At 39.6% G+C, this 25,702-nt stretch overlaps 4 protein-coding genes across 9 annotated transcripts in view; 3 read left to right on the top strand and 1 right to left on the bottom strand.

Moving 5' to 3' along the window:
• Positions 1–564: 564 nt before the first annotated feature.
• On the top strand, positions 565–2,147 carry prok2 (prokineticin 2). The gene is made up of 3 exons (XM_033966637.2): positions 565–910; positions 1,814–1,939; positions 2,022–2,147. Exons 1-3 carry the CDS (start codon positions 770–772, stop codon positions 2,145–2,147), a joined length of 393 nt encoding a protein of 130 aa, XP_033822528.2. The 5' UTR covers positions 565–769.
• A 3,842-nt stretch (positions 2,148–5,989) lies between these two features.
• Positions 5,990–7,222, bottom strand: gpr27 (G protein-coupled receptor 27). Its single transcript, XM_033966635.2, has one exon. It carries the CDS (start codon positions 7,103–7,105, stop codon positions 5,990–5,992), a length of 1,116 nt encoding a protein of 371 aa, XP_033822526.1. The 5' UTR covers positions 7,106–7,222.
• Positions 7,223–8,803: 1,581 nt separating this feature from the next.
• LOC117371046 (eukaryotic translation initiation factor 4E type 3-like) lies at positions 8,804–13,657 on the top strand. The gene is made up of 7 exons (XM_033966636.2): positions 8,804–9,121; positions 10,095–10,167; positions 11,521–11,615; positions 11,692–11,752; positions 11,867–11,933; positions 12,766–12,921; positions 13,007–13,657. Exons 1-7 carry the CDS (start codon positions 8,940–8,942, stop codon positions 13,051–13,053), a joined length of 681 nt encoding a protein of 226 aa, XP_033822527.1. The 5' UTR covers positions 8,804–8,939; the 3' UTR covers positions 13,054–13,657.
• Positions 13,658–18,106: 4,449 nt separating this feature from the next.
• foxp1b (forkhead box P1b) overlaps positions 18,107–25,702 on the top strand; it is a 158,804-nt gene continuing 151,208 nt past the window's right edge. For 3 of the 6 annotated variants that reach the window (XM_055222175.1, XM_055222174.1, XM_055222177.1), the window contains exons 1-2: positions 18,109–18,162; positions 21,789–21,867. The gene's annotated coding sequence lies outside the window, so the exon portion shown is untranslated. Of the gene's footprint in view, positions 18,163–18,236; positions 18,369–21,788; positions 21,868–25,702 lie in introns of those variants that run through there. The other 3 variants (XM_055222178.1, XM_055222179.1, XM_055222176.1) reach the window with 3 other exon arrangements.

Below are 25,702 nucleotides of genomic sequence, written 5' to 3' on the forward strand. Positions count from 1 at the left end.
CCTCAGCAAAATGTAGTTTTTCATTCAAAACTGATCAATCCCCTGAATGTTGCCATCAAAACTCTCAGACTTTGGTCACATGTTTTTTCTGTGTTCTTTTGTCATTTGACAGAGCAGCTCAGAAGCTTTAATCCTGCTCTCAGGGACTGCAGAGAATCACTGGTTTAGTGCAGTCTGCAGTGGGTTTCAGACTTTTACACATGTGAATCTGGGGCTGAGAGTTTTTGTTTATTTTTTTTAGCTGTAACCCTTTAGTATATTTGAACATACATCTGAGTGTGCACAAATTGTTTGAATATCTATACTGAAAGTGACAGAGTTTGGGCCAAGATCCTTAACCACATGAGAACAGGCATGTAGTACTGAAAAAGTGTAATTCCGAGTATTTGAATGTGAGGAGAATCCACAGCATGAGCGACATAATAAATATCAGTGCATACTTTGATCACTCTGCACACCCTGATGAACACCCTGTTCCATGTTGTTCCTTTCGGGATTATAATTGTGTAGATACGACTCGCTCTTTGAATGAACATTTTCAAAAGTGTGGCCTTGAGTTGTGAATGGACAAAGTGACGCAGGAATATACCAGAGTGCACATGGGGCGCAGAGACGAGTGATGCAGCACCGGAGAGTCAAACACATGGACTTAAAGTGTTGATCTTTTACCGATTTCATTTGGCGTTGCTGGTGCGAGTGAGTCACGGTGGCTTTATAAGCTCCGGACAGCCCTCTGCTCTGGAGTTTGGAGGTCTTTGGAGAGCGACACATGCAGCAAGTAGTGGCATTTCCAGCACTCACCCAGGAGGGTCCTACAGTGCCAGTGCGCCTCACCATCATGAGGTCCTTCTTCATGCTGCTCCTTTCTCTTTTACTGGTGTCTGATGGATCCTCAGCAGTGATTACAGGGGTAAGTGGAGCTTTTTAGAGACGCTAGACCTCACAACTTTTACAATTTTACAGTTTTTTTATTACGTTTAGCTGGAATCACAATTTGTTTTTATTTATTAATATAATTCTTACATAAAAATCACAGTAGGAAATATAAAAATAGCCTAATATTATGTGCATGTCATCAAAAACTCCATTTATACATTGTTATTTCAGTATTTAGTTAAAAATGAATGAAAAGAGGGAATGAAATTGTCCCTTTTTCCAGATTAAACACTAATACTGATACTTTTATATACATTTAAATCACATATGTCATTTTTTTCAGTCTGAATCACATTGACAGTTGTGTGACCATTGTGTCAAGCCGCCATAAAACATAAAAGTATTTGTATTTGTCATGACATACTCCTGTTCATCACTATTTTATCAAAACTGCCTTTAAAACCCACCACCCCACAGTCCAAGTCGCAAGTTGTAGCTGTATTTTAACTCATTTTAGTATGTTTTTACTTAATTCACTGCATATTATTTATTATTGCTGCACATAACAACCCAACAAAATCAAATGAAGCTCCACGAGGTAAATACATTTCAAAAAGAATATTATAAATTGATTTTTTGAGTTAAAACCCTGTCAATCTAAATGTGAATTGCGTGAATTACAGTGAATGAATGACACTGAGGATAGCAGCTGACGGAGCGCTCTCCAGATGCTAATGAGGATCTAAACAAACTAAATAAATGAATAAAAATAAGCCATAGCTGTAGATTTTGCAGCCAGAAGTCTTATTTTATGTTGCATTGAATCACTGCCTGTAACTTTGCTATTACACTACAGTAAAACAAAGCATACAAAGCATTAAACTTACAAAAAAAATAATATTTCAAATGCAAAATGACTAAATGTGATGTATTTCAGGCCTGTGAGAAGGACTCCCAGTGTGGAGAGGGCATGTGCTGCGCCATGAGTTTGTGGATCCGCAGCCTCCGTATGTGCACCCCCATGGGCCACGAGGGAGACGAGTGCCACCCGCTGAGCCATAAAGTCAGACCATTCAACAATAAACCATCTTTTTGTTCATCCGGTTTAATTTACCTACTGTATCTTTGGTGTTTTGCTCTTGCAGATTCCATATTCGGGTAAAAGACTCCACCACACATGCCCCTGTGTGTCCAACCTCGTGTGTATCACCTTAGACGACGGGAAATCGAAATGTTTGTCGCCTTATAATTACCCAGACTACTACCTCTGACAGTGAATTACAGAGTATTTTAAATGTTGGCAAATACCACTCAAAAATGTACTGGGCGTTGAAAATAAATGTCATGAAATTGTACCAAATATTGAAGACTTTTTAATGAACTTTCACAGATTCAATCAACAAAAGAATGATATGACAATTGAAAGAGTAACACTAAAGAGTTTTTTTTTTATTTTTTTTTTGCTATGACCTTACAATGTTCGGCAAAACGTTACCTTGAAACGGTTAATAAAAATTTTTTTCTTCAAAATGTGTCAAATTGAATCTATTGAACGGCGTGTCCGTGAAAGCGAGGTTGTTTCATTGTGAGGCGTGACCTTTAACTAATTGCAAACACCTTCATTCTGGACCTCATCAACCCACATTTTTAACACGTTTTTGAGAAATGACAGGAAGTACAGGCTACATAAAGCTACTTCAAGTTAGTAAAGTATATACGCTCATGTGCTCCAGACGCATCGTGCAGTAAGCAGTCGTTTATAGGATTTGGATGACCTAGTTTTTCATACTTTTTATCATCAAAAAAGTGATTGATTGATTGATTGATTTATTTAAAGATGTGCAATGTATATAAAACAAATACAAAACACATACAAATCGCTCACTTATACCACATTCGAACACAATGACAGAACTTGAAAGCTGAAATTGATCCACTGACCTTCATCTTTTGGGAATGAGCCACCAAGCCAGAGCCAGTGTCGCCCCCTGATGTTCACTGCCACCCCAAAAAAAAAAAAGTCACCACCTGGATTTAACTAAGCAAACAGGTTGAGGTTGCTGCAGTTGGTCCGATCGAGGTTCAGCAGCAGAATGAGGTCAGCTGACACCTGAATATACTGAATGACCAGGTTATTCCATCAATGGATTTTTTCTTCCCTGATGACACGGGCATATTTCAAGATGACAATGCCAGGATTCATCGGGCTCAAATTGTGAAAGAGTGGATCAGGAGCATGAGACATCATTTTCACACATGGATTGTCCACCACAGAGTCCAGACCTTAACCCCATTGAGAATCTTAAGGCTTTGTGCAGCGTCAGACTCGACCATCATCAATGCAACATCTTGGTGGAAAATTAACGTAACACTGGATGGAAATAAATCTTGTGACGTTGCAGAAGCGAAATCGAAACAATGCCACAGCGAATGAGTGACGTAATCAAAGTTAAAGGTGGAACAACCAAATATTAGAATGTGTGACCTGTTTTTTGGTGTGAAGTCAGGTCAAGCCTCATAAGAATCAGGTTCAACATTTGTCAATTCTTCTGTTAGATATTTGTTATTAATATAAAATACACTACAATATAATGAAATACACGTTCTTGAATCTTCTTGGAACTGCATATTAATGTTAACCGAGTGGATATGAAAAGCTTATACCATTAAACGTGCACATTTGTAATGCTTCTCTCGCGCAAATATATCTCCAACTGTGACACATGGTATATTTCAGGCACGACTCTTCCCTCTTACCTGTCCTTCTCACTCTGGAGCTGTTCAGATAGACAGTCTCTGAAAGCATTTTAATAGCCTTTTAATTTCAAGGGCACGCAGCTCCTTTGTCACGTTCACCTTCACAACATAAGGAAAGCTGGGACATTGAAGGCATCCATCACTGTCAGCCGAGCGCTTCAGAGCCCAGAGCCATAATGAGATGTGTCCAGTGAAAAGGAGGACTGGTCATCCATCTGCTCACAGCGACCAGCAGCCACAGACGGGTCCTAAGAGGCTTATGTGGGACAGTCCCGGGGCAGGTGTAACCAAGATGTGAGAAGTTTGACGAGTTAGACACATGATAATCAATATCATGCCTTTTTATGACAGTATTGTAATTATTATGTAATGTAATTCACACACGGATTTTAAATTATCAAACGGATTTGGGATCAGAATTCTGGATGAATTAGGAAACTACATTGTCATTACAGCTTTTTGTGAAGCATGTGTTGCATACAAAATTGTGCATAATACAAGCCCAAAATCAATCAATATTTTAAAGGAAAAAATCCAACTGAGTGATGTTGTGACTGTGAAGCTTTATCACTTTTATTTATTTGTGTCTTTGAGCTCTGACAAATGATTTTTATTTATTTTTTTAATAAACCCTCCCTTTTTAAACAAGCTTTTGATATTACTTTTGTAACTTACTGTAATGTATTGTACTCTCTGAAAATCATTCCATCTGTGCTGGTCAGTCAGTTTAATGATTGATACTGATGTGTGTTTTGTTTGGAATGAGGTTATTGTTAATTAAGGTAAATTATATTGTGGCATATGGTCTTGAATCTTTCAAAGTCCTAACCTTCACAGTGGTCTATGTAATAAAGTTTACTCACACTAAATGTGACCACAGCTAATCATTAGATGAATGGAGAGGCTAAAGTAGCTGAAACTTTTTCTCCACATCTTGAGGAAAAACACAGTGTCACTTTTCTGCTAAGTGCTTATTAGAGTTTGTAGATAGTCACCACCAAACCCATGGGATTAATGAACTTGATGACATTTTCACATTTTTGCTGTGAGTAAAACACATTCTGATATGATTCAGTTTCAAACAGAACAAATCCAGAGATATCAAAAACATACACCAGTAACAAACTGATCTTAACATGATTTAAAAGGGACATTTAATCAATGAAAAGATGCACTGAAGAACAACAACAATGTCATTTTACTGTTTTGGTTTATTTGCTCAGTACAAAAGCACCAATTTACATTTCCAAGGTTGCATTAGCCGTGCAACTCTGGAGTCTGCTGGCCATTTAAAGTTGGTGTCTGTTAAAATACAGAAAAATATACAATGAAAAAATAACAATGTAGATACAGTAATACTGAATAGAATCATTTAGTGTCAAGAGTGGGACATGGCATGGACAGTACTTTGAGGCATAATAATAATAATAATAATAATAATAATAATAATAATAATAATAATAATAATAATAATAATAACGCCTTTGATGAGGTCTATGTGGCACTAAACGGATAAGACCATTGAATGAACTAAGATAATACATTATGCCACAAACATGACTGTGTCAGGTCAGAGTGTCACAGATTGGCACAAATGGAGCAGTTTCTTAACTAAAGAAAATCAGGGACAATATGTGTAACATTGAATGATTCTTAATGTCTAAAATAATACACCACATGGTCTGTTTGCCCACTGATATACAGTAGATGTAAAGCAACGCACTTTTAAAAGCTGTTTTATAAAACAATGTAATACGCTGATGTAATAAATGGTGTACAATCCTAAAAGTAGAGTTTGAACTTAAGGTGAAATGCATTATGGGAGCTGTAATGCTCAAACAAGATGCATGTGGCCATGTCCTACACTTGAGCTGTCAGGAGGTGCATGCAGACAACCTTATCCCTCAAAATCACATTAACACTGTAAATTATGAATTTATAGCTATTTAAATAATATAAATATACAGATTATAAATAAACATAAATTCAGCCTCCAGAATCAGTCAGTTTTAATACATTCTGAAAAACTGGAGTGACAAACCCCATCTCCAGTGAATGAGATAAAGCTTTTACAGCTCTAAAGCAGATCTGACATTTAAGATCTATTTATGTCATATTTGTCTTTACAAATGTATTATTATTATTATTTATTTTTTATTTTTTTTTTACAAAATAACTATTGGAATAGTATTTGGATTGTTTTATGATTATTTAGATAATTATTGGAGATTTCAATCAAATGTTTAAATTTGATGTGAGGAAATGAAACAGGATTGATAAACTCTTCAAACTGCATGTGCATGAATGTGTCTGTAAACATCAGAATGACACTTCAGGGAGGTGGCATTAGGCTGGTTCAGATGGCATAGTATGGCTCCATGGGGGTCTGTGAGGCCAGGCAGCAGGGGAGGCAGGCTCTGAGGGCCCTCCTCAGCTCTCTGTTGAACATAAAACTTATGATGGGGGTGGCCCCAGCCTGAGCAAAGCTCATCCACACTGCTGCTGCGAGGTACAGGGGTGGCACTGACGCACCTTTCACAAATATCCTCAGGAAACAGGCACTGATGTAGGGCGCCCACATGAGCAAGAACGTCAGAGTGATCATGTAATACATCCTGCCAATGCGCTTTTCCATCTTGAACTCATCCAGCACCAGCAGTCTCCTGCTGGCCTGGTGTGTGGCCTGTCTGATGCCCACCAGAGTGGGCGGAGTGGGGCCACGACCAAACCCTGCGATCCAGTTGGCGGCGGCCTGGCCCGTGGCCCCGGGGCCATGAAAGGTCCAGTTCTGACTGATGGCCGGAACCAACTGGGCTGGTTTCATTTTTCTGTGATCATAGACGAAGCAGAGCATCTTCACATACACCACATGAGTGGTGCCCACGATGACAGCCAGCATCAGCATGAACCCAAGAGTGTCATTGGACTTAAGGTAGCGGTGCTCAAAAGTGCACTGCTCCTCCTCACGGATGAACTTATACGTGCCCACATCGAACACGGGGGGAAATGCCATGGCCACAGACAGAGTCCACACCATGCAGATGACCGCCACACACGTGCACAGGTTCATGCGCTTAGAGTAAAAGCGATGGTGCGCAATGGCCATATAACGCGTGACGCTGACGCAGAAAAGGAGGAAGGCGACGTGAAAACAGAAAAGCACAGAGGCAAATGCCACCATCTTACAGCTGAGCACTGTGTAGGGCCACGAGCCGGCGCTGCCGATGGAGGCCATGACGAAAGGGAAGCACATGATGGAGCGCAGCACGTCAGACACACACAGGTCCAGCAGGAAATAGTAAGGAGCCCGGTGCAGCGAGCTGTCCTTCAGCAGCAGTGCGCACAGAGCCATGTTTCCTAATAGGCTCACAGCCATGATCAGACCCAGAGAAGCCAGCTTCACCGCGGGGACAGCAGAGGCGTAGCTCTGGAAGGACGCGCTGCTCTCAGCGAACTCGCTTGAATTTGCCATCGACGCAGCGTCACAGAGACTATTCCCAAATCAAGTGACTGTCGAACACCGACAGCAGCTCACTCACACCATCCAACAGTAATCCCATCAACACGCGTCCACTGGTGCTTTAAATGAATCAAATTCATGTTGCCTTTTCTTCCTTTTCTTCTTCTCCTTCATCTCCAGCGCACAGACCTCTCAGCCTCACAGCCGTGTCTCATCCTCCAGTGAACCTGCTACAATCCAGACAGCTGGTCTGTACAGCCCAGCAAAACACATCTCAGTCTCCTCCGGGGTGTGCTCCTCGACTTAATCCAAGACACTCCGCGTCACAAACGGAGATTATGTGCGTTTTAGCGGCGGCTGAAGTGTAGCGCTGCGGTGATGGAGCCCACAAAGACAAACATGTTCAGATCCGTGCGGAGGCGGCAGCTCGCAGAGGTGGCGGCAGCTTAAAGCAGATGCGACGCACGTCCGCTCGCACTGAGCAGGCCTGGGAACAGTCAGGCAGCCGCAGACAGATGTGCCTCTCCTCTCACACTGAGAGGATGTCTTCATATGGGACTCAACATCCTCAGGGTTTCTTCACAGTTTAATAAAGTAAAACAGGGTTGATCTGGGCTTCCACACTGAGATTCTCCAGGTTTAAATGTCTCTCAATGAAACACACACACGTTTAAATGAACAGTGGCTGTGATGTGTGAACATGAGCCTAAATGATGAGGGGGAAAGCTTCTTCCTGTCCCCCCTGTGAGGCTGTTGAGACTGTATGAAATGGCTGCTGTTTAAGTTTGATTCACCTCGTCTTAAGCTGAAGTAAAACATTTCGTGAAGGACCAGTGGCACTGCTCATAGACAATGTGACATGTTGACACCCTGCCCTACTGACTCTTTAAGTGGATCAGTAGAAGGAGGTAGGCTTAAGGTTTTAATCCTGCGCAGGTAAGACAGAGACTCTCAGACGCACTCAGCGTGTCTGCACTGCTGAGTGGTCAGTTCACACAAGGACAACCTGTCTGGTCCATCAGGGTGAGGCGCCTGGGTTTGAAACAGACTACATGATTATTAAATAGACCTACTGAGGTGACCTACTATTAAACACTGATTCTCTACGTCCTCTGTCAAATAAAGCACAACGACATTTAGACCTGATATCGCCACAATAAACATTCAGTTCATGAAAACATCTTGAATTTCACTTTTCTCTTCTGTGAGAGACTGGAAAACCCAAAGCGGGTTTGCAGCGCCCCCTGCTGCATGTTCCAGTTGCACCACAACGGGAAATGCAGTAAAACAACTAGAAAAAGGATTCATTTTGAATGTCCCCGGGCACATGATGGAGAGGCAGGTGCAGGACGGACAGTGTTTACAGAACTACTCAAGGAGCCTGGAGTGTTTAAGACAGTGATAGAGCCACAGACAACTGACACTAAACACACCAAATACTTGCTTTGTATGAGCAATATTAGCCTATTTATCATCATCATTATCTATGTAATTTGATGTGAATCCCCCTGAGCAGGGGCCAAACACAGAGCTGCTTCTGCTGAAGGGCATCAGTCTGCTCAAGTGGGTCTTTCACTCTGTTCACTAATGTGAGCTAGACCTGGAGCCTTCTCCCATTTTACTCTGTCTGACTTGAACCAAGCTACAAACAGAGTGATACCTCTCGTTTTTCTCCATTCTCTGAAAAGGACCAACTGCGTCGTTTGCGCCAGTGACGCAGGAGCGTCATCATCTGTAGGCGGAAAAGCGGCAGTGCTAAAGTGCCCCAAAGCCAAAGCGGCTGTTTTTCTTCGCTTCTTTAAAGCAAAGGTGATCTGATATAATACAAGATCGTGTTTGAGGTGTTATGGCGTTTCCTGCGGGTCAGACAGAGCTGCAAATGGACAGAGGCGCCCTGAGCGGACAGACAGTCCCCTCTGAAAACAACATAGACATCGACGAGAAAGAGTTGGATAATATCACAAAGAAACACCGAGAAGACGACACAGCGCTGCCTTTGCACTCGCCCTGGACATTTTGGCTGGACAGGTAACATGATCTGTGCATGACTTCCGGATTATTTGCCTTTTACTTGGAAAAAGCGCAGTAAATGAGCTCGAGTGTCTCTGATGGCACCGCTTTTACGCAGGCCTCCAGAGCGAATGTAGCGGAGAGAGTTTGTCTTCATCCACTTTCCCCTGACCAGCTCCTCTCTGACACCGCGCAAACAGCGTCTTTACCGCAGCTGTGTTGTGTAATAAAGGGTCATTAGCCCTGCGTAACTCACTGTTTGAGAAATCTTGGCTTCAATCAGGCTTTTCAAACAGAGCAGCCAACAGGGCAGGGAAAGCGACAACCCACACTCAATCCGTGCAGGTTAACAGATCTCCTGCAGAACATAACAGAGAGGGCTTTAGACAATAGATCCGACCCACAGGAGCCACACAGGAGCCACAGCATTACATCTACCACTACTGGACATGACGCAGTACAGAGCTGGGACTGGTCAGCAGCTCAAGGCTCATACAAAGGGTTCAGAGGCCATGGTTTGGCCACATTGTTCTTACTGCGCAGCTCAGCCAGAGATCAGACAGAGCATTGTTTCAGATGTAGTAAAAGCAACAATACATGAAGGTTAGCCTCATGGGCTTACACTGTTACATTTTTAATCAGAGGAGGATGCATGGAAAAGTATAGCCTCAGCACAGCCACATTGTCAGAGATGCATTGCTGTTGCAGACTTAAAAGAGTGAAAACCCACAGAATAGCTTTACTTATAGGCCTATGTGGGACTTCAGGAGTTATAATAAGTGATATAAAGAAAATAGTGTACAGGAGGAGGCTGTATTTCATTTCTGCTTTACAAATATGCCCATATACGTCCCAATCTGTGAGTAATTTTGTCAGTCATCAGTGTCATCGTGCTTATTCTAACACTATTTCGCTGATTGCGCTGATTTGATTTTATAATGGGGCATTTTGTGTTAGTAACAATAATGCACGTGCTGTGTTTGTGTTACAGGTCATTACCAGGTACAACAGCGGCTGAATGTGAGTCTAATCTGAAGAAGATCTACACCGTGCAGAGTGTTCAGGTGAGCTCTGGTGCACTCTGAGACCTAGTGCATGACTTGGCTTAGAGCTATTTCCATCACAGAGGTTATGACACGCAGGATGAACAAGCACTTTTGAAGAGAGACGAGTGAGAAACATGCTACACACATACACATGCATACAGGACTCTACAGTAAGTGAGTTCAAGTCGATTGTAGCATAAAACATTGTGGAAAAGTACAATGGCATGCCATTACTTGGCCACAGTATTACACAGGCCTTTATAGATATCTAGGTCAGGTCAAGAGGGGAAATGTGCTTATGTAAAACAAGCTAAATCAAGTTTTGTGTGTGCGTTTGTGTGTGAGACAAAGGTTACAAAGCACAAAGGTCTGCACAAGAAAAAAACAAAAAAAAAAAACAACAAAACATCTAATTGCAAGTACAGTATTGTGGTTAGATTTGTAGAATATATTTTAAAAGTAGGATTGTTTTGAGAGTGCGCCTTGTAAAAACGACTTTTTCTATAAAACAGACAATAATTGCAAGTTTTGCGTTTTGACAAAGTAAGGCGAGTTTATTTGTACAGTGCAATTCAAACACAAAGTAATTCAAAGTTCTTTACAGAATAAGAAAGACATTAAAATCAGACAAATCAAAACATAACAACATAAATAATCACAAATAATCATAATAAAATTAACGTTAGAACAGAAGAGTGCAGAATAAAAACTTTTCAGACAATTGCGACTATCAGACAACTATCAGAGCGCCTCACAAAAGCAGTGTGTCACATAAAAAATAGACTTTTACACGTATTTAGATTTTTTTTTTTACATCTCATATGGCAAGTGTTTATGTATTTTTATGCATATACCCAAAAAAGCTGACGTTTGGCACATTCTGGATCAACAGCCACCCTAAGTGCGACTGTAATCTCTTTTGTTGTGTGTCTATATTATTGTTATCTGTTGTGTTTATGTGTTATGTCCAGTTTTCCCTCGTTTATCGTGGGGGTTACGTTCTAAAAATAACCCACAATATGCAAGTATCAGCTTTATTTTTTACAATTATTGTATTTGTTTTTTGCTGTAAAACCCCTCACCACACACTTTATACACTTTTCTCACACAGGTGTTAACATTTTCTCACATTTCTCTCTTGTTTAAACACTCTCAAAGTTCAAACCTTCGTCGGCGCCTTTGTCGGTGCAGAACGTTTCATCGACGTTGTGGGTTTTGTCGGGGAGAAAACAAATTGCAAACATACAGCACTTCAGAGTCACACTGCGATCCAAACAAGCTCTGTGTTGGTGTAAAAATGACTTCCTATTAGGGACAACAGAAGTCTCAAGTCTAGTCTAAAAGTTTTTATACATTTTGTTGATTTTGCAGATGTTCTGGGGCGTATACAACAACATCCCCCCCGTGACAGCATTGCCTTTGAGATGTAGCTATCACTTAATGAGAGGAGAACGAAGGCCGCTCTGGTAAGTTCATCTAAAGTTACAGTATGTGTGTCTTGTGTTTTTAATCCTTGACCATAATGATGATGTTTATTTTCAGGGAGGAAGAAAGCAACGCGAAAGGAGGAGTGTGGAAGATGAAAGTACCAAAAGAAAGCACTGTAGGTGTTTAGGATCTTGTCAAACATTAAGCCATATCATGGAAGGTAAATGTGTATGTGGTGATACAAGCAGAGATACTATAGAAACAAGCATTGTTCTTTGGTCTTTTCCAGTTGACTGTATGGAAAGAGTTGTTACTAGCGACAATTGGGGAGCAGTTTGCAGATTATTGTGCCTCAGGTGAGCTATATTTGGTCTGTTTGCGATTTACTTCATCTTAAAAAACATGCATAAATATTGAAAGAAAATGTTGGAGTGGTAGAGACTTTTGCATCTGTCTGAAATGTGCATTGTGACAGCTCCATTAATGCCTTGTCCTATCAAGTTATTAATATACACTATGTGCTTTAAATACCATGTCTGGCATCTGTCATTTTAGACGTGATACACATGTGTTTACTCTTTATAAAGCAGTAATCACAAGGGCAGCAGTGTGGTTGGTTGTCACAGTCCCTTTGGTCAAAATGTTAGTTCATACATCTCTATTTTACTAATTAGTTAGGATTATGTCACATATACACTTATTTAGAAATATATTTATGCATCTTTGCTGATCAGAAATACCCATAAAGTTTCAAATTTCTGTGGCATTTTTGAATTATTTACAGGTATTATCGGACACCGACTTTTAGACAATAATATAATTACACTAAACTTTACTGGTGAGTCCTAGCTTGTCTCCATTGCTTTTCCTGGATTGTTCCACAGTATGGCATTAAATGTTTGTATCCCTACGGCGCTAGGGTGGTCAGACCTGTGGAGAGGCGACCCCGTTCACAGTAAAAATGCAAAAATGTAATTCTTTTTTTGCAATAAAGCACCTGTAATGCAAGTCACACATAGAGATAGAGATAGATAGATAGAAGATAGATTTGTTAATTCCCTACTATGGAACATTCCAGGCAATGCAGTAACATCTCCATGGGGAAAAGGTGGTAGAGAATGTGTATAAACATCAATAGAAATATCTGAAATGTATTTTAATATCCTTCTGTTCTTATATGTCGTATAGAGGACGAGGTGGTCGGCGTCAGTGTAAGTGTTCGGGATCGTGAAGACGTTGTACAGGTGTGGAATAAAGACGCTACTCTTGCAAACGAAGCTAATATCCTGGGGAAAGTCTATGAACTCCTGCCTTTCATATCTTTTAAAGCTGTTTTTTATAAGTGTAAGCATATTTCCTTTATACGCTATGCTCTTTAACGTTGTATTTTGATAGGAACTAATTTTCTCAATGTCGTTTAAATCTCCAGCTCACATGGAACATCACGCCTTTGAGGGAGGACGCTCAAGACACTAAACCACGTGCACTTTGATTTATTTGAAAGCTGAACTGTTCCTGCCTTTGACGTAAAGACACTGTCCACAACATTGTCAAGGGTATTTTACGTTACTCAAAGAAAAGTTAAAAGTATATTTTTATAACTTACTGATGCCTTGCTTCACCAAGGATAATTTAGATTAACAAATGTCCAGTTTCTGTTAGATCATGTTGTGGTTGGCCTCTTTCTAACTCCGACATAAACTGTTGCTGTCCTATTCTCAGTACGCCTGATGGACCTCAGTTGTTTCCTGATATAAAGCTAACAGCTATGTAATCTAGCTAACTGTTTCCTGTGTTAGATGTTGCAGTGCAGGTCATGGTCCCTCTGTGCCAAAGCACTTTTGTTTTTTATCCTCGCATTCTTTCAGTGTTTCAATGGGAGGCTGGTTGCCCATCTCTACTGCTATAGTGAATGTCTGTGATGTATGTTCTTAATCTGTCAACTGTCAACAAATCAGGGTAATGCATTTGCACGTAGATATAATCCAGTCCCTCTAATGGAAAGCCATATCCTAGCACAAACCCTGTACGGACATTAGGACTCCAGAGCTTTACTTAAACTGCAGAATTCGTTTTAGAATGTGCCTCTTTTTGGGTCTGAATACAAATATGCTGGTATTTTAAGAAAGAAAGACTAGATTTCTTCATTTTGCCTTTGAGCTCATCGTTCATACGCCTGTTATTTCTGATATAACCATGACATGATACAAAACACATTTAAGAGTAGACCAGTGAAATATCTTTTAAAAATACCTTCATATTTGTAAGCAGGCCCATCATTTAGCCAGCATTCATACACTTTACATGTGAACTTCATCTCTTGAATATTTGGCTACACAGTTTTGTTTGTAAAGATCTATTCTAGTTTGCAAATACTACGATTTCTAATAATGTATATGACGTTCAATGAACCGAATGTGTCCGTGACAAAATGCTCATAATAAAACTTTTTAAATAGATTAAGCAATGACAATTAAAACAATGGCCTTTATGTATGGACTTTATGTTAATTTTCATACTTCTAATGACCTTTAAGTGACCACAAGCAACAGTAGATCATATGGGAGACCTGTGACACTAAAGGAGGATGGATTAGAGGGAAAGTTACAAGTGAGATGCAGAATTTCTCCACCTTTTAAGTTTAAATTCAAAGTTCATTCATAGTTTAAGTATCTTTAAGTTCCTGTTAAGGGTCTTTCAGAATAAAACATACATTGAAGCCGGTTAACTTCCCTTTATGAATGTAATCAGTGGTGGCACAGAAGAAGCTGTTACTTGCAGTACAAACACCATCTTGCTGTAACTTTCATGCAGTTTATTGTTGATACTTGTTACATGTACATGGCAGAGTGGGTAGTACTCTTACCTCACAGCAAGTAGGTACCTGCGGGTGTGGCTTGTGTGGAGTCTCCCCTCTGTCTTATTTGGATTGGGCTGATGCTCCGGTGAGGTAGTCCCACTCATGATCTGGAGATGTTTCTTGGGTCACTCTGGTTCCCCACAGCTCCTGGCAGGTTGACCCAGTGCACTGAATTAAGGGACTGATGCGGAGACATTTCCACTCACTAAAAACCCACTGATTCAAGCCACTTACTCATAGGTGTGTCCAGTATCCAGGTTCCAGTGTGGGTTCAGCTGTGTAGTGCAGGTACAGTACAAACAAGTCCGCTCCGAGTTGACCTGTGGCTTCAAACATAAGATTTTTTTGCATGAAATCTCACAATTATTGTTATTATAAGAGCTCTTCTCATAACTGTCACCTTAACAGCCTTTGCCTTACTTTTGTTTTTGTCACTCCCGAGTAGATTGAACTAGATAAACTTGACACAGTTTAACCTGTTGAACTCAGTGACCATGTTTTTTGCAGTTACACGGATCAAGTCAATAAAATTGAGTTTTATGGCATGTGCTGTGTTTAGTGATTATCTAACATCTTCTAACGTGAGGTTTTAGCTGTGAGTTTGACATCCCAAGCACATTCTCTCTGCTGAGTCCTGCAATTTTAATCCTTAATCACTTTTTAAAACTTAATTCTGCACATTCTGTCACCTGCAATAATAGATTCAATTTAATTTTCAAACTTAAATGAAGGACAGAAGGACGCAGGGTGTTTGTTGATTGTGACACTGTTGCTCTAGACCACATATGTCAAACTCAAGGCCCGGGGGCCAATTGCGGCCCTCCACATCATTTCATGTGGCCCTCGACAGGGTAAACTCAAAGGTATGATGGTCTGAAAATGTAATTTTATCAGGAGATATGCAGTTACACAGCCACATTTTTACATCTAGGCTAATGCATATGCAATATTTGTAACTTGAACAAGTAATAAATACAGAAACAGTTAATTAACAAGTTAAAAAGTAGTTTGAAGGCAGCTATTTTGCTAATGTGGCCCCTGGTGAAAATATGTTTGACACCCCTGCTATAGACAGTGTTTTGCACCTTCACCGAAAAGAAACCTGATTATATCTACAGAATATAAACATAATGATATTTAGTTAGACATCACATGACAATAGAGTATTATGGTAGCAATAATACTGTATGTCAGATCAAATTATGCAAGTAGATGATCTAAATCCTCACAAAAACCACTTCAGTTTTCCATTTAAATCACTGACTCTTCTGCACTGACACATCTGTGGACTCTAAACTTGACAGGTTCAAACGTATTGCCAGCATTCTTCTGACATAAGCTACACCTGACTCTTCTTACTCCAAGTATTGTAAACTGAAACCACTTCGAATTTAAGTTGGTTCTATTAAGAAACACAAAGCCTATAACTGCCCGTGGTCACTGGTGATCACTGAACGGCCAGAAAATAACGACACACTCAGCCGGTTATAAAAATATCCCCGGGACTACTACACCTAACTCAACAATGCACCATTTTGACGGATCTTCATGGTGTAAGCTGAGAGGGAATCCCACTTTGCACTATTTACTTTCCCTGGTTTCAAGCCGGGGCCTGCAAAACAAGCTTATATTCTATGATAACGCAGTTTCCCACGGTGAGAAATAACCAATTTAACACCACGAGGCACTGTTTTGAATGGAATACCCAAACTCAATATGTTTTTCATAATAATTGGGTGCACAAACTCACTATTTAAATGTTCAGTGTAGCCTCAATTTGAACAGCTTGCATATGAATTACTGTTTCCATCAAAAACTACATGTATAATTCCTGTAATTAGTCAACATAAGTTATATAACAGAAAGTTTGCTTGTCCTACATACCACATATTAACTATTTTATCCTTTTATAAACAGTACTAGGCTTATATCTGTTTTTTTGTGTGTGTCTATTACTACATATAACCACGAGGGGGAGCTGTCTACTAACAAAAAACCCTTATTTGAGCCTGTTTGGACATCCCTGTCGCTCCATGCCTGCTGTGGTGATAAGCTTTACTCATTTATAACCAAATGGGATGTGCTTGAGACCTTCATCAAGGACAGAGAGATGGACTCAAAATATTTCCTCTTGAGGTGAAATTAATGTTGCTTTACAATGAGCATTAACTGGACTGTTGAGCCCCAGCCCCTGCTCATTCTCATCTTTAGGAGCACATATTTTAATTACTCTCATAATGTTATTGTAGGTCTTGTTCTTATAAAGATCACTCGTTGCAGCAGAGTACGTGACACGAGCACTTTTTGGTACTTTGGTACTTTTACTCGAAACCAAAAGTATGCAAATATAGGCCTGTTTTAAATGCAGTTACTTTCTTTGCATAAAAAAAAGTGATATTGAATCCTTATTTGACTACACATATTTTGATGAAACTAATAATACAGAAGCAGGGCAATAAAAGAAGGCGCTGCACGGATAAAGTGTAATTACAGCATCACACACACAAAAAAGAGACAAAAATTATATCCTGTGTCATCAATATAATACCAGAATACAATTATGTGTATCCCATAACACAAAAAATATATATAATAATTGATTTAATTTATTTTGACTTTTAAAATTAAGTTTTCCTGTTTAAAGTGTATGTTAAGTGAACCCACACACTCAGAAACATTCTACTGATCGTTTGTACATATCTTTTTTAACTTTATGCATGAACTTATGTGTATTTTTTCAGTGTTTTATGTTGCACTTATTACCAAAGTAAGTTACTAGTTTGAGCTGTGTTCACTGACAATGGCAATAAAAGTCTTCTGGTTCTGCTTCTGATTCTAAAAGTTGAAAATACTCATATTTTTACAGTTTCAGTGCATTTAAATACAAACAGTAGCCGATAAGCGAAGCAGGAACATATTCTAAACTTAGCCTTTGTACATTTAAATGACTTTTTAGTTTTGATTTTGCTGCATTGCTGTTGTTGTTGTTCATGCAGGTTAACCTATATCTGTGCTAAAATTAAACAGCTTATTGTAATTAGGTGGTTACTCATGTTTCATATATGCACCATCTAAATAAAACTTAGTCAGAAATAGTTCCTTTTTGTTCTTTTTACCTATTTTCCACCAAATTCCAAATGTAATGACTAAAAATTACCCAATACAAATTAAACCAAACCAACTAATCACTGCATAAAACTTCCCTTTTTTTTGTTTCTGAGGAAGAAAGCCTCTAGTTTGGAGACAGACAAATGAAAAGAAACCAGCCCAGACACAAAAACTGTGAAATATGAGTTCATGTTGGCTCAGGAGTAATTAGTCAGCTTAGACATTTTAGCTTTTCTAGGCAGCCCCCTCTCTCCTGTCACACTTGGAGCTAAAACTAATGCATATCATTACATTTCCCCCTGTAGAAAGTGAACCACCAAGTGCCTCTTTCTATAAGTGAATTGAATTGCAGCCTTTTTTTTTACTTGTGTTATTTTCTCAAAACCTGCAAAGAGCAATGAGCAGGTGGATATGACGTCACGCCTGGAAGATCAAAACAAAAACAACCAAACATCCGCGATTCTTCCCCGTTTTTTTTTACCTCCTTTTCTTTTCTCCTCGTGTTAAAAATCTAATAATAAGGAAGAAGAAGAAGGAGAGACGCAAACCGAGGCTCTCCCTGGGACGCGGCGCAGGGATCGTGGTTTTGACTCCGCGCCGGACTGCTTTTTGGACGGGTAAGCGTGTCTCTTGTAGCCTTTGTAGTGAAGTAAAGTTAGTTAGTCCCCCCCTCCTCCTCCTCTTGTGACCCTCGAGCGGAGGAATATAGCGTTTAGGTTGTGATTGTTGACGCACGCGTTCCCCCCACACGAGCGCAGTTCCATCGGTCCGCTCTGTCCGCCGCTCTGTCTCTAAAAAACTGCTCTAAAGCGTTTTCAGCCGGGTAAGTTTCAGCGTTTTCACCACGCCAGCTGCCTCGTTTCTCTTTAGCTACCTGCTGCTGCTGTGGCTGCTTCTTCTGCACAGGCGAACCGCACTGTTTTCTGTCATTATCACCGCTCTAACTACAAGTGTCTAAATGCGTAAAAACACCTGGTATCTTTACGCATATCTTTACGCATATCCTTACGCATCGCCATGCTTCACTTTCTGCCTGCGACTTGCTTTCTGTAGCCCCAGGGAAAACTTATTAAACTTGTATGCTTTCTGATTAAAGTAAATGACTGCTAGCTGCCTCAGATTTATAGTTATTCTCAGGTGACTGGCGGGTAGGGCACAGAAAACGTACATGTTTTTGCGGTGAAATGTGGAAGTTTGAGTGCCGTGATTTCTGTGGCAAAGTTAGGAGCTCATCCCCACGTGTTAGCTGCACTGGACGCCTGCAAAGTGCTCAGAACCATGGAAGGGGGTGTTGTAGCTTTGTAGCAATCATTTCAAACGTGTAAACTTTGTATTTATTGTATGAAGTAAACAGAAAAAAACATGATAATTGAGGTTTGATGCTGATGTTGTGCTGGGGTGGTGAATACATGTCCTGTCCTAAAGCACCATAAAAGTTGCTTTTTGTACAGCAATAGTAACAGTTGTAGAAGAATGTTTACAACCAGGACTCACTAAAGGCGTTTTCAGTGGCAAATAACAGATATGACTCAAGTTGTAAAGTTTCCCAACAAGTTTACTTTGTCTTGAGACTTTCAGGATATGACCAAACTAAAGTGCATGAACTACAGCCTAAAGAAATCTATTAATTGTATCTAATAATGTGAATACTAATGAAGGTATGACATGTATATCATCAAAGCATCTGTAACAATAAGACTATTTGTGTATGAAAAGTCATGCACTAATGCAAATGTGTGGATATAACTGTAATATGACACTAACAGTTTTACAGTGAATGTGCAGCTGGCATCAGACTTAAAACATGAGAATTTATCAAAGGGAAACTGCAGCTTTAACAGCCATAGCTGGCAGGGCTCCCTCCTTCTTGGTCTTTGGATTAGTCATTGTCTGAGAGAGAAAAAAAAAACACTTTTTGTAGAAGAAGTAAAGTAAACAGCCTCCAACAAGCGAACCTTGACAACCCAGATTAAGGAAAACAGTGGAGATCAAACAGGCTGCTGCTGGGCTGTTGTCATGAGCTACACATTATTTGAACAGGCACTGGGCACTGGGCTCACTTATGCACAAATGGACCTTCACAAAGCCTCGGACAGATTTCAAAATACCAACAGAAACTTTATTTGATCTCAACCTTTACACTCTCAACCACACAGCAAACTTTCAAACTTGATATTTGCAGTGATTTCGTACAGTATCCTTTTGTGACTGTTGATAAGTAACACTGGCTACATTTTCAACAAGTGCTTTTGTGAAAATCTACATTTGGAACAATGACTGGACTTTCATTTAGTTTTCCCTGTGTAGTATCTGCTTGGTTTGCAAAGGGTTAAGAAAGTAATAAGTCAGTCATGCGTTGAGTGAGAGGGGAAGGGGCTGTCAGTGTTTGTGCTCAAATGCACTATTCCACAGACCACGGGGACTGTTCAGGGAGTCCTCGCCCCATTTAATAATAACAAATGCACTTTTAGGACTCAAATAAAATCTGTGCATTTTAACTTAATTTTTTTTTTCTTTTACCCAGATTGAGACAGCCGTAGATGCTCATGAAATGCTTATGACTGCACGACATTGCAGCTGTGGCAATAATATAAAACAAACAAACAAACAAACAAATAAAAACAAACAAAAAATCACTAGTCAACCTTAAAAATTCAGAATTAATTATTTAACCATCAGTGCAAGGAATACAGTATAAGTGAATGTTTAATTTTTAGATTTTCTTAAAACAATGATTTAAAAATATTATATGTAGCCCACTAATAATAATAAAAAAAACCCACCAAATCTTTAAGCCGAACAGTGAAACTATTAACCCTTTTTAATCTTTGTCGTTTATCGGGAAACTCTTAAAGTGAGAAGTCTGCATACATTTTTCACCCAGCGTTTGATTTCTTATATAAGACATTCTTAAACCCACGCAGTGTCCTTTTTTGCTCAAAGCACGACAAGTGACAGTTGAATAAAAGGGAATTTTCTAAATGATGCATGTTTGATTCATATGGCACAAAGGAACATGAATGGAGGGCTCTCATTACTGCTGTGCTCCATGAATGAAAGCTTCTGTAAAGGGACAGCAGCTCTCACAGCTCGGGGTTAAGACTTGGACCAGGCTCAGGTGAGTCGACTTAGATGAGACCGACACATTTGTCACATCTGTTGTAGCCAAGTTCAGACCCGTGAGGACTTTGTAAAATGAATAACGATTTCTGTGAGGTTTATACTGTACCAGTATATTTGAATCTTATTTGTTATTGACTCGATTAGAAGTTTTGCAAAAAATCAACACTCAGTTTTTGTTATGTAATTTATTGCATCGAAAGTTGTGATTTGAATTGTCGATGAATTTGATTAATACTGTTTTTTTTTGTCTATTTTTATTTTGAGAAAATACCTGGACATGGTTACATTATGATGCCCTTTTGTACATTGTAGACAATTGTTTAATAATTATAAGTCACAGTTGATTATTTTTTTAATCATGAAGATGTAAAGCAGCATTAGAGCTGTAAAAGCTTCAGTGACATTAGGGTAAGATTTCAGTAAAGGCAAAGAGCATTTCATAAATAATTATATCAAACCATGCTAATAAATAAATAAATAAAGACTTAAAATTTGAAATAAATTACATAACTTTACTGATTGCAAATGGCTTTGGAACATTTAAAAACATTAATTAATTAGTCCATCAAAAGTGTTTGTCTGACACATCTGCAGTTTTGCCAAACTTGCACTTTTTATATTTTCTAGTATTTGGACCAGTTTTGACAATAATAAATCATCAGACTTTTGCCTCCCTAAACTTAACTTGGAAAAATAAACCAGTAAGCCTAATGTTAATGAAAATGTTTTGTTCTAAAATACAGTGATAAGTTTGTAAATGCAAACGTAAATATTATTTTGTTTTATTTTTATTGTGATGTTGTCATGATACAAACCTCTACAGTGATTTCGATACCTTTTTTAGACAATACAATCCAATTTTAATAATACTTTTTAAAATTATTATGGTCTTGATATAATCTCTGATATAAAAACTGTTTAGGAAAGGTTCTATTTATGCAATTTCTTCAGTGTCAATATCGGCTCAAAGTGAAGTATTTTTGTTTAATTGTACTTTCTGGGTATCCTTTTTTAATACAGTACGTCAGCCTAATATTCTTAGATTCCCTCCTCACTCTCTGCACACAGCTGCCTTTGAGGGCGATGGTATTGATGATAACACTTGTCCTGTCTTCTTCAGGGCATCATGAAGAGGAAGTAATGTGCACGGCTCTGGGAAGACTCTAAAGCCACAAGTGAAAGGCGCTGACGTCACAGCTGTAAGTCATTTGTCTGTGTCTGTGTTTAGACTGCTGCTCTCAAATCATTTGTCATCAAGGTCAAGTCCCTCTGACTCCTCCCTCTGCAGCAGGAGCCAGCACCTGGTTTTATGTTTGGCCATAAACATAATGCAGGTGTGTGTTAAAAAAACATAACGAAAACTTTTTTTGTGTTAATCAATCAGAATTTGGTGTTTTTTTATCATATTAAAAAACAAAGCAATTATTTATCTAAACATAAACAAAACACACACTTTTCATGATAACACAATAATGGCCAAATTTCTTCCTGATCACCAACTCTGCTCCAAACCAAATGGTTTTATGGGAGTAACTGTGACATTGTCAGAAAACATATTCTTTTTTAAAATTAATTAACCAATTAATTTATATAGCTCCTTTCCAGAAACCCAACACGTTTACAGTGCATTATTCATTCACTTCATATTTGGTGAGGTTAAGCTACAATTGTAGCCATGGCTGCCCTGGGTCAGACTGATAGACGCCACCAATCTGTGCCATTGGCCGCTCCAGCCACCACCAACACTCAGACTTCATACATACTTCATTCAAACTCTGCAATGTGAGTGAAGTGTCTTTCCTAAAAACACCATGATTGTCTTGTTGTACCACTGGAATTGGCTGTTGAGAAAATGTCATTGGATTTTATAATTAAGTAAAGAAAATAAAATAACTTTTTGTAGATTAAATTGCTGGCTGAATCAAGAGATTTCATTTGTTGGAGAATTCTTTACCATGTCCTATATTACCTTAAAACTTTAGTCTCTCAGCTCTTTTCAGCAATTTATTAATTATTTATTTTTTTCAATCAGAATTAACCAATATTTTTTTCACGCTGTAAATTTTAACTCAAGGGATTAGAATAAAAACTCATAGGCGTCATCTTTGAGGAATCCTAGTGTCTTGTTGTGCACAGGCTCCAGTGGCAGCTCTAATAACAGCTAACCACTGAGGTCTGTTCTTCCATCATGGTTGTTGGTGGAAAGTTGCTGTGCTTTGATCACGTCTTTTCAGCACATTGCTCTGGCTTAGCCCTGCTGCTCGCCTTGTGATAAGCCATCACAGCACAGACAGGAGACACTTATGGGAGAAGAGCAGAGCGGCAATGCAAATTCTGTGGACACACTCCAACCGTACGTTCTCTTTGCCTTTGAATCCAACCCTCACTCTGCTCTTTTGCTCTGATTCTGCAGTTTCAAAATAAAGGTCAGCTATTGGTTAAATGGATGTCAAATCATCTGTATTAGATTTCAGTTCAGTGTTTAGTGAAGCCGACAGAAGCAGTGCTATGTGGTGTGAAAAAAACAGCAGCACTAGACTATTTCACTAAATCACAGGTTAAATGGTGTTACTGCATGTTCAAACTCTTTTGGAATGATTGGCTTAGTTTGCTGAATGCTGATTATTTTTATTTACCTGTGTTGAGGTTGTGGTACTAGGTGTGGATAGTTGTAGCTGTGAGTCTGCACTGCACCTCCTGGGTTCACTCTGGCTGAAAGATGGTTCCAGGCAAAGCTTGATATGGTCAAACAGAGCAGCACAAGCACTGATCCTTAGGGATATCATGGCAGTGGAACAGTGAAACTAGAATAAACAGTCGATTGAAAAAAGAAAACATAAGCAAACCTGGTTGAGTTATACCTTAGTGCAAAACAACCCAACACAATTTTGATCTTGTTTTAATATTATTGTAGTGAAAACGCTGTCTGTTTACCATTACTGCTGTTTTTCTTCCTTCTCGGTACATTCTCACTTTGATTTGTCCCTGATGATTTTTTAAAGCCACAGAATGTAAAGTTTTAGCCAAAAAATAAACTAAAATAAAAGCGTGGTTCTGGTTGTTTTTATTGCAGTAAAAGTTGTGCCATTACTCTTATTTGGCCTTGTCTCTATGGAAATATTGTTGCTTTGGCTATAATCTTTCACAGTATAGTATTAAACTTATTTCCATTGTGAATTTTCCAATGTATAGTTTAAATTTTCTCTTTGAGGTGACATTCCACCTCCAGAAAGTTACATACTTCACCTTTAACTTAATCTGGACATTGACACAACAGTTGGAGTGTACAGTTTTAGGACAATAATGTGCTTTGTAACTGTGTATTGAATTGGAAGTACAACATGATGGCTTCATCGAAACCAGGACCTGCAAAATGCTCTGAGGTTTGCAGCCGAGTGTGAAGCATATGGGGTGAGAATCAGCTCCTCCAAAGATGACTTACACTCTGCAGGTGGGTGGGGAGTCCCTGCGTCAAGGGGGGAGTTCAAGTATCTCGAGGTCTTGTTCAAAAGTGAGGAAAAATGGAGAGTGAGATTGACAGTTGGATCGGTGCATCGTTGTCAGTGATGCGGTCGCTGTATTGGACTGTGCGGTAAAGAAGGAACTGAGTTGAAAGGCAAAGCTCTTAATTTAACGGTCAATCTACCTATCCTCACCTGGTCATGAGCTGTGGGTAATGACCAAAAGGACAAGATCACTGAGATAGAGTGAGGAGCTCAGTCACATTGTAGGATCTCAGAGTAAAACCTCGACTTCTTCACATTGAGAGGAGCAGCTGAGGTGGCTCGGGCTGTTGCGGATGCCTCCTGGACGCCTCCCTAAAGAGATGTTCTGGGCACATCCCACCAGGAGGAGGCCCAAGGGAAGACCTAGGATATGCTGTAGAAAAAGAAATAGACATGTAGTCTCTCCGCTGGCCTGGGAATGTCTTGGATCCCTTAGAAGAACTGGATGAAGTGTGTAAGGAAAGATAATTCTGGGGCTCCCTTCTCAAACCGCTGCCTCCACAACCTGGCTCTGAATAAAGCGGACAAAAATGGATAGATATATAGAATTGGGAGTATACATGAGCCATTGAATACATCCACTCAGTGACATTGATTCTCACTTTGGAGAATGCTAGCACCATTACGCTGAGGCTCTACTACACTGAATCTGATATAATTGCAGCTCAAAATACTCAACTGTGCTTTTAAGAACATAATTTAAGGTCCTTCTCCCTTGTTGACTGTTTTCCCTGTCTCCAATTAAAACACTTTTAATTAAAGGTGCATAATAATTGCCCAAACATGCTGTTCAATTATTGTACCCTCTCTTAAATGCACTTAATGGTTACAAGTTCACTTTGAAGTTGAGCGCTGTGTTTTTCCTCAGTCTGTACATAAAAACATCATTTGAACACCCCCAAGATCCCCGTTATAAAAGTGCGCTCCTAATTGACGGGTTGTTGCTTGTTTAGTTGATATATATTTACCAGCCGGGTGGTAATTGGAGAGCTGTAATTACCCAGGATGCAACGCGCCGCTCGAGCCGTAGCCAGGATGAAAGAACGCAGGTTAGTGTAACATTTGTAGCATCAGAAAAGAGCTAATTGAGACTGTTATTTTGTTGTGTGTGTGAAACCAGAGGCAACACTCTTTTTTTATTTTGTCTTTTTCAGCAGTGTCCCCCAGCTGTTCATAAAAGGTTAGTGGATCTGGAGTCCCTTCCGATGATGTAGCTCTGTCGCCTATAATGGCCTTGTTAACTGAGATTCATTACCTCTTCATTCAGAGTCCCCTGGATATTAAGGCAGCTCTCTAAAGCTACTGCTGCGGTGAAGTCATCCTGGTGTGGTTTGCTGAGCTATTCGTACACTCCTGATGATTCACTTGACCTGAGACTAAAGGCTCGGAGGCAGCAGAGAAAGGATTTGACTTTGTTTGTTGCTGACAGCGGCGGAAAGTAAAAATGTCCTTTTACTTACAGGTGCATTCTGGAGCAGACGGAAAGACAGACACGCAGACAGGATACTTGAATGTGAATAAGTCTCTC

This window comes from Periophthalmus magnuspinnatus, chromosome 5 (genome assembly GCF_009829125.3).
Source record: "Periophthalmus magnuspinnatus isolate fPerMag1 chromosome 5, fPerMag1.2.pri, whole genome shotgun sequence".
Taxonomy (NCBI): domain Eukaryota; kingdom Metazoa; phylum Chordata; class Actinopteri; order Gobiiformes; family Gobiidae; genus Periophthalmus; species Periophthalmus magnuspinnatus.

What these genes read in the sequence shown, in the direction of transcription:
- gpr27 (XM_033966635.2), bottom strand. Translation starts at nt 7,105, where the DNA reads ATGGCAAATTCAAGCGAGTTCGCTGAGAGCAGCGCGTCCTTCCAGAGC.
- prok2 (XM_033966637.2), top strand. Translation starts at nt 770, where the DNA reads ATGCAGCAAGTAGTGGCATTTCCAGCACTCACCCAGGAGGGTCCTACA. An exon ending in CCTCAGCAGTGATTACAGGG is followed by an intron (nt 911 to 1,813) that starts GTAAGTGGAGCT and finishes GATGTATTTCAG; the next exon opens with GCCTGTGAGAAGGACTCCCA. An exon ending in GCCACCCGCTGAGCCATAAA is followed by an intron (nt 1,940 to 2,021) that starts GTCAGACCATTC and finishes TTGCTCTTGCAG; the next exon opens with ATTCCATATTCGGGTAAAAG.
- LOC117371046 (XM_033966636.2), top strand. Translation starts at nt 8,940, where the DNA reads ATGGCGTTTCCTGCGGGTCAGACAGAGCTGCAAATGGACAGAGGCGCC. An exon ending in TGGACATTTTGGCTGGACAG is followed by an intron (nt 9,122 to 10,094) that starts GTAACATGATCT and finishes TTTGTGTTACAG; the next exon opens with GTCATTACCAGGTACAACAG. An exon ending in GGAGAACGAAGGCCGCTCTG is followed by an intron (nt 11,616 to 11,691) that starts GTAAGTTCATCT and finishes GTTTATTTTCAG; the next exon opens with GGAGGAAGAAAGCAACGCGA.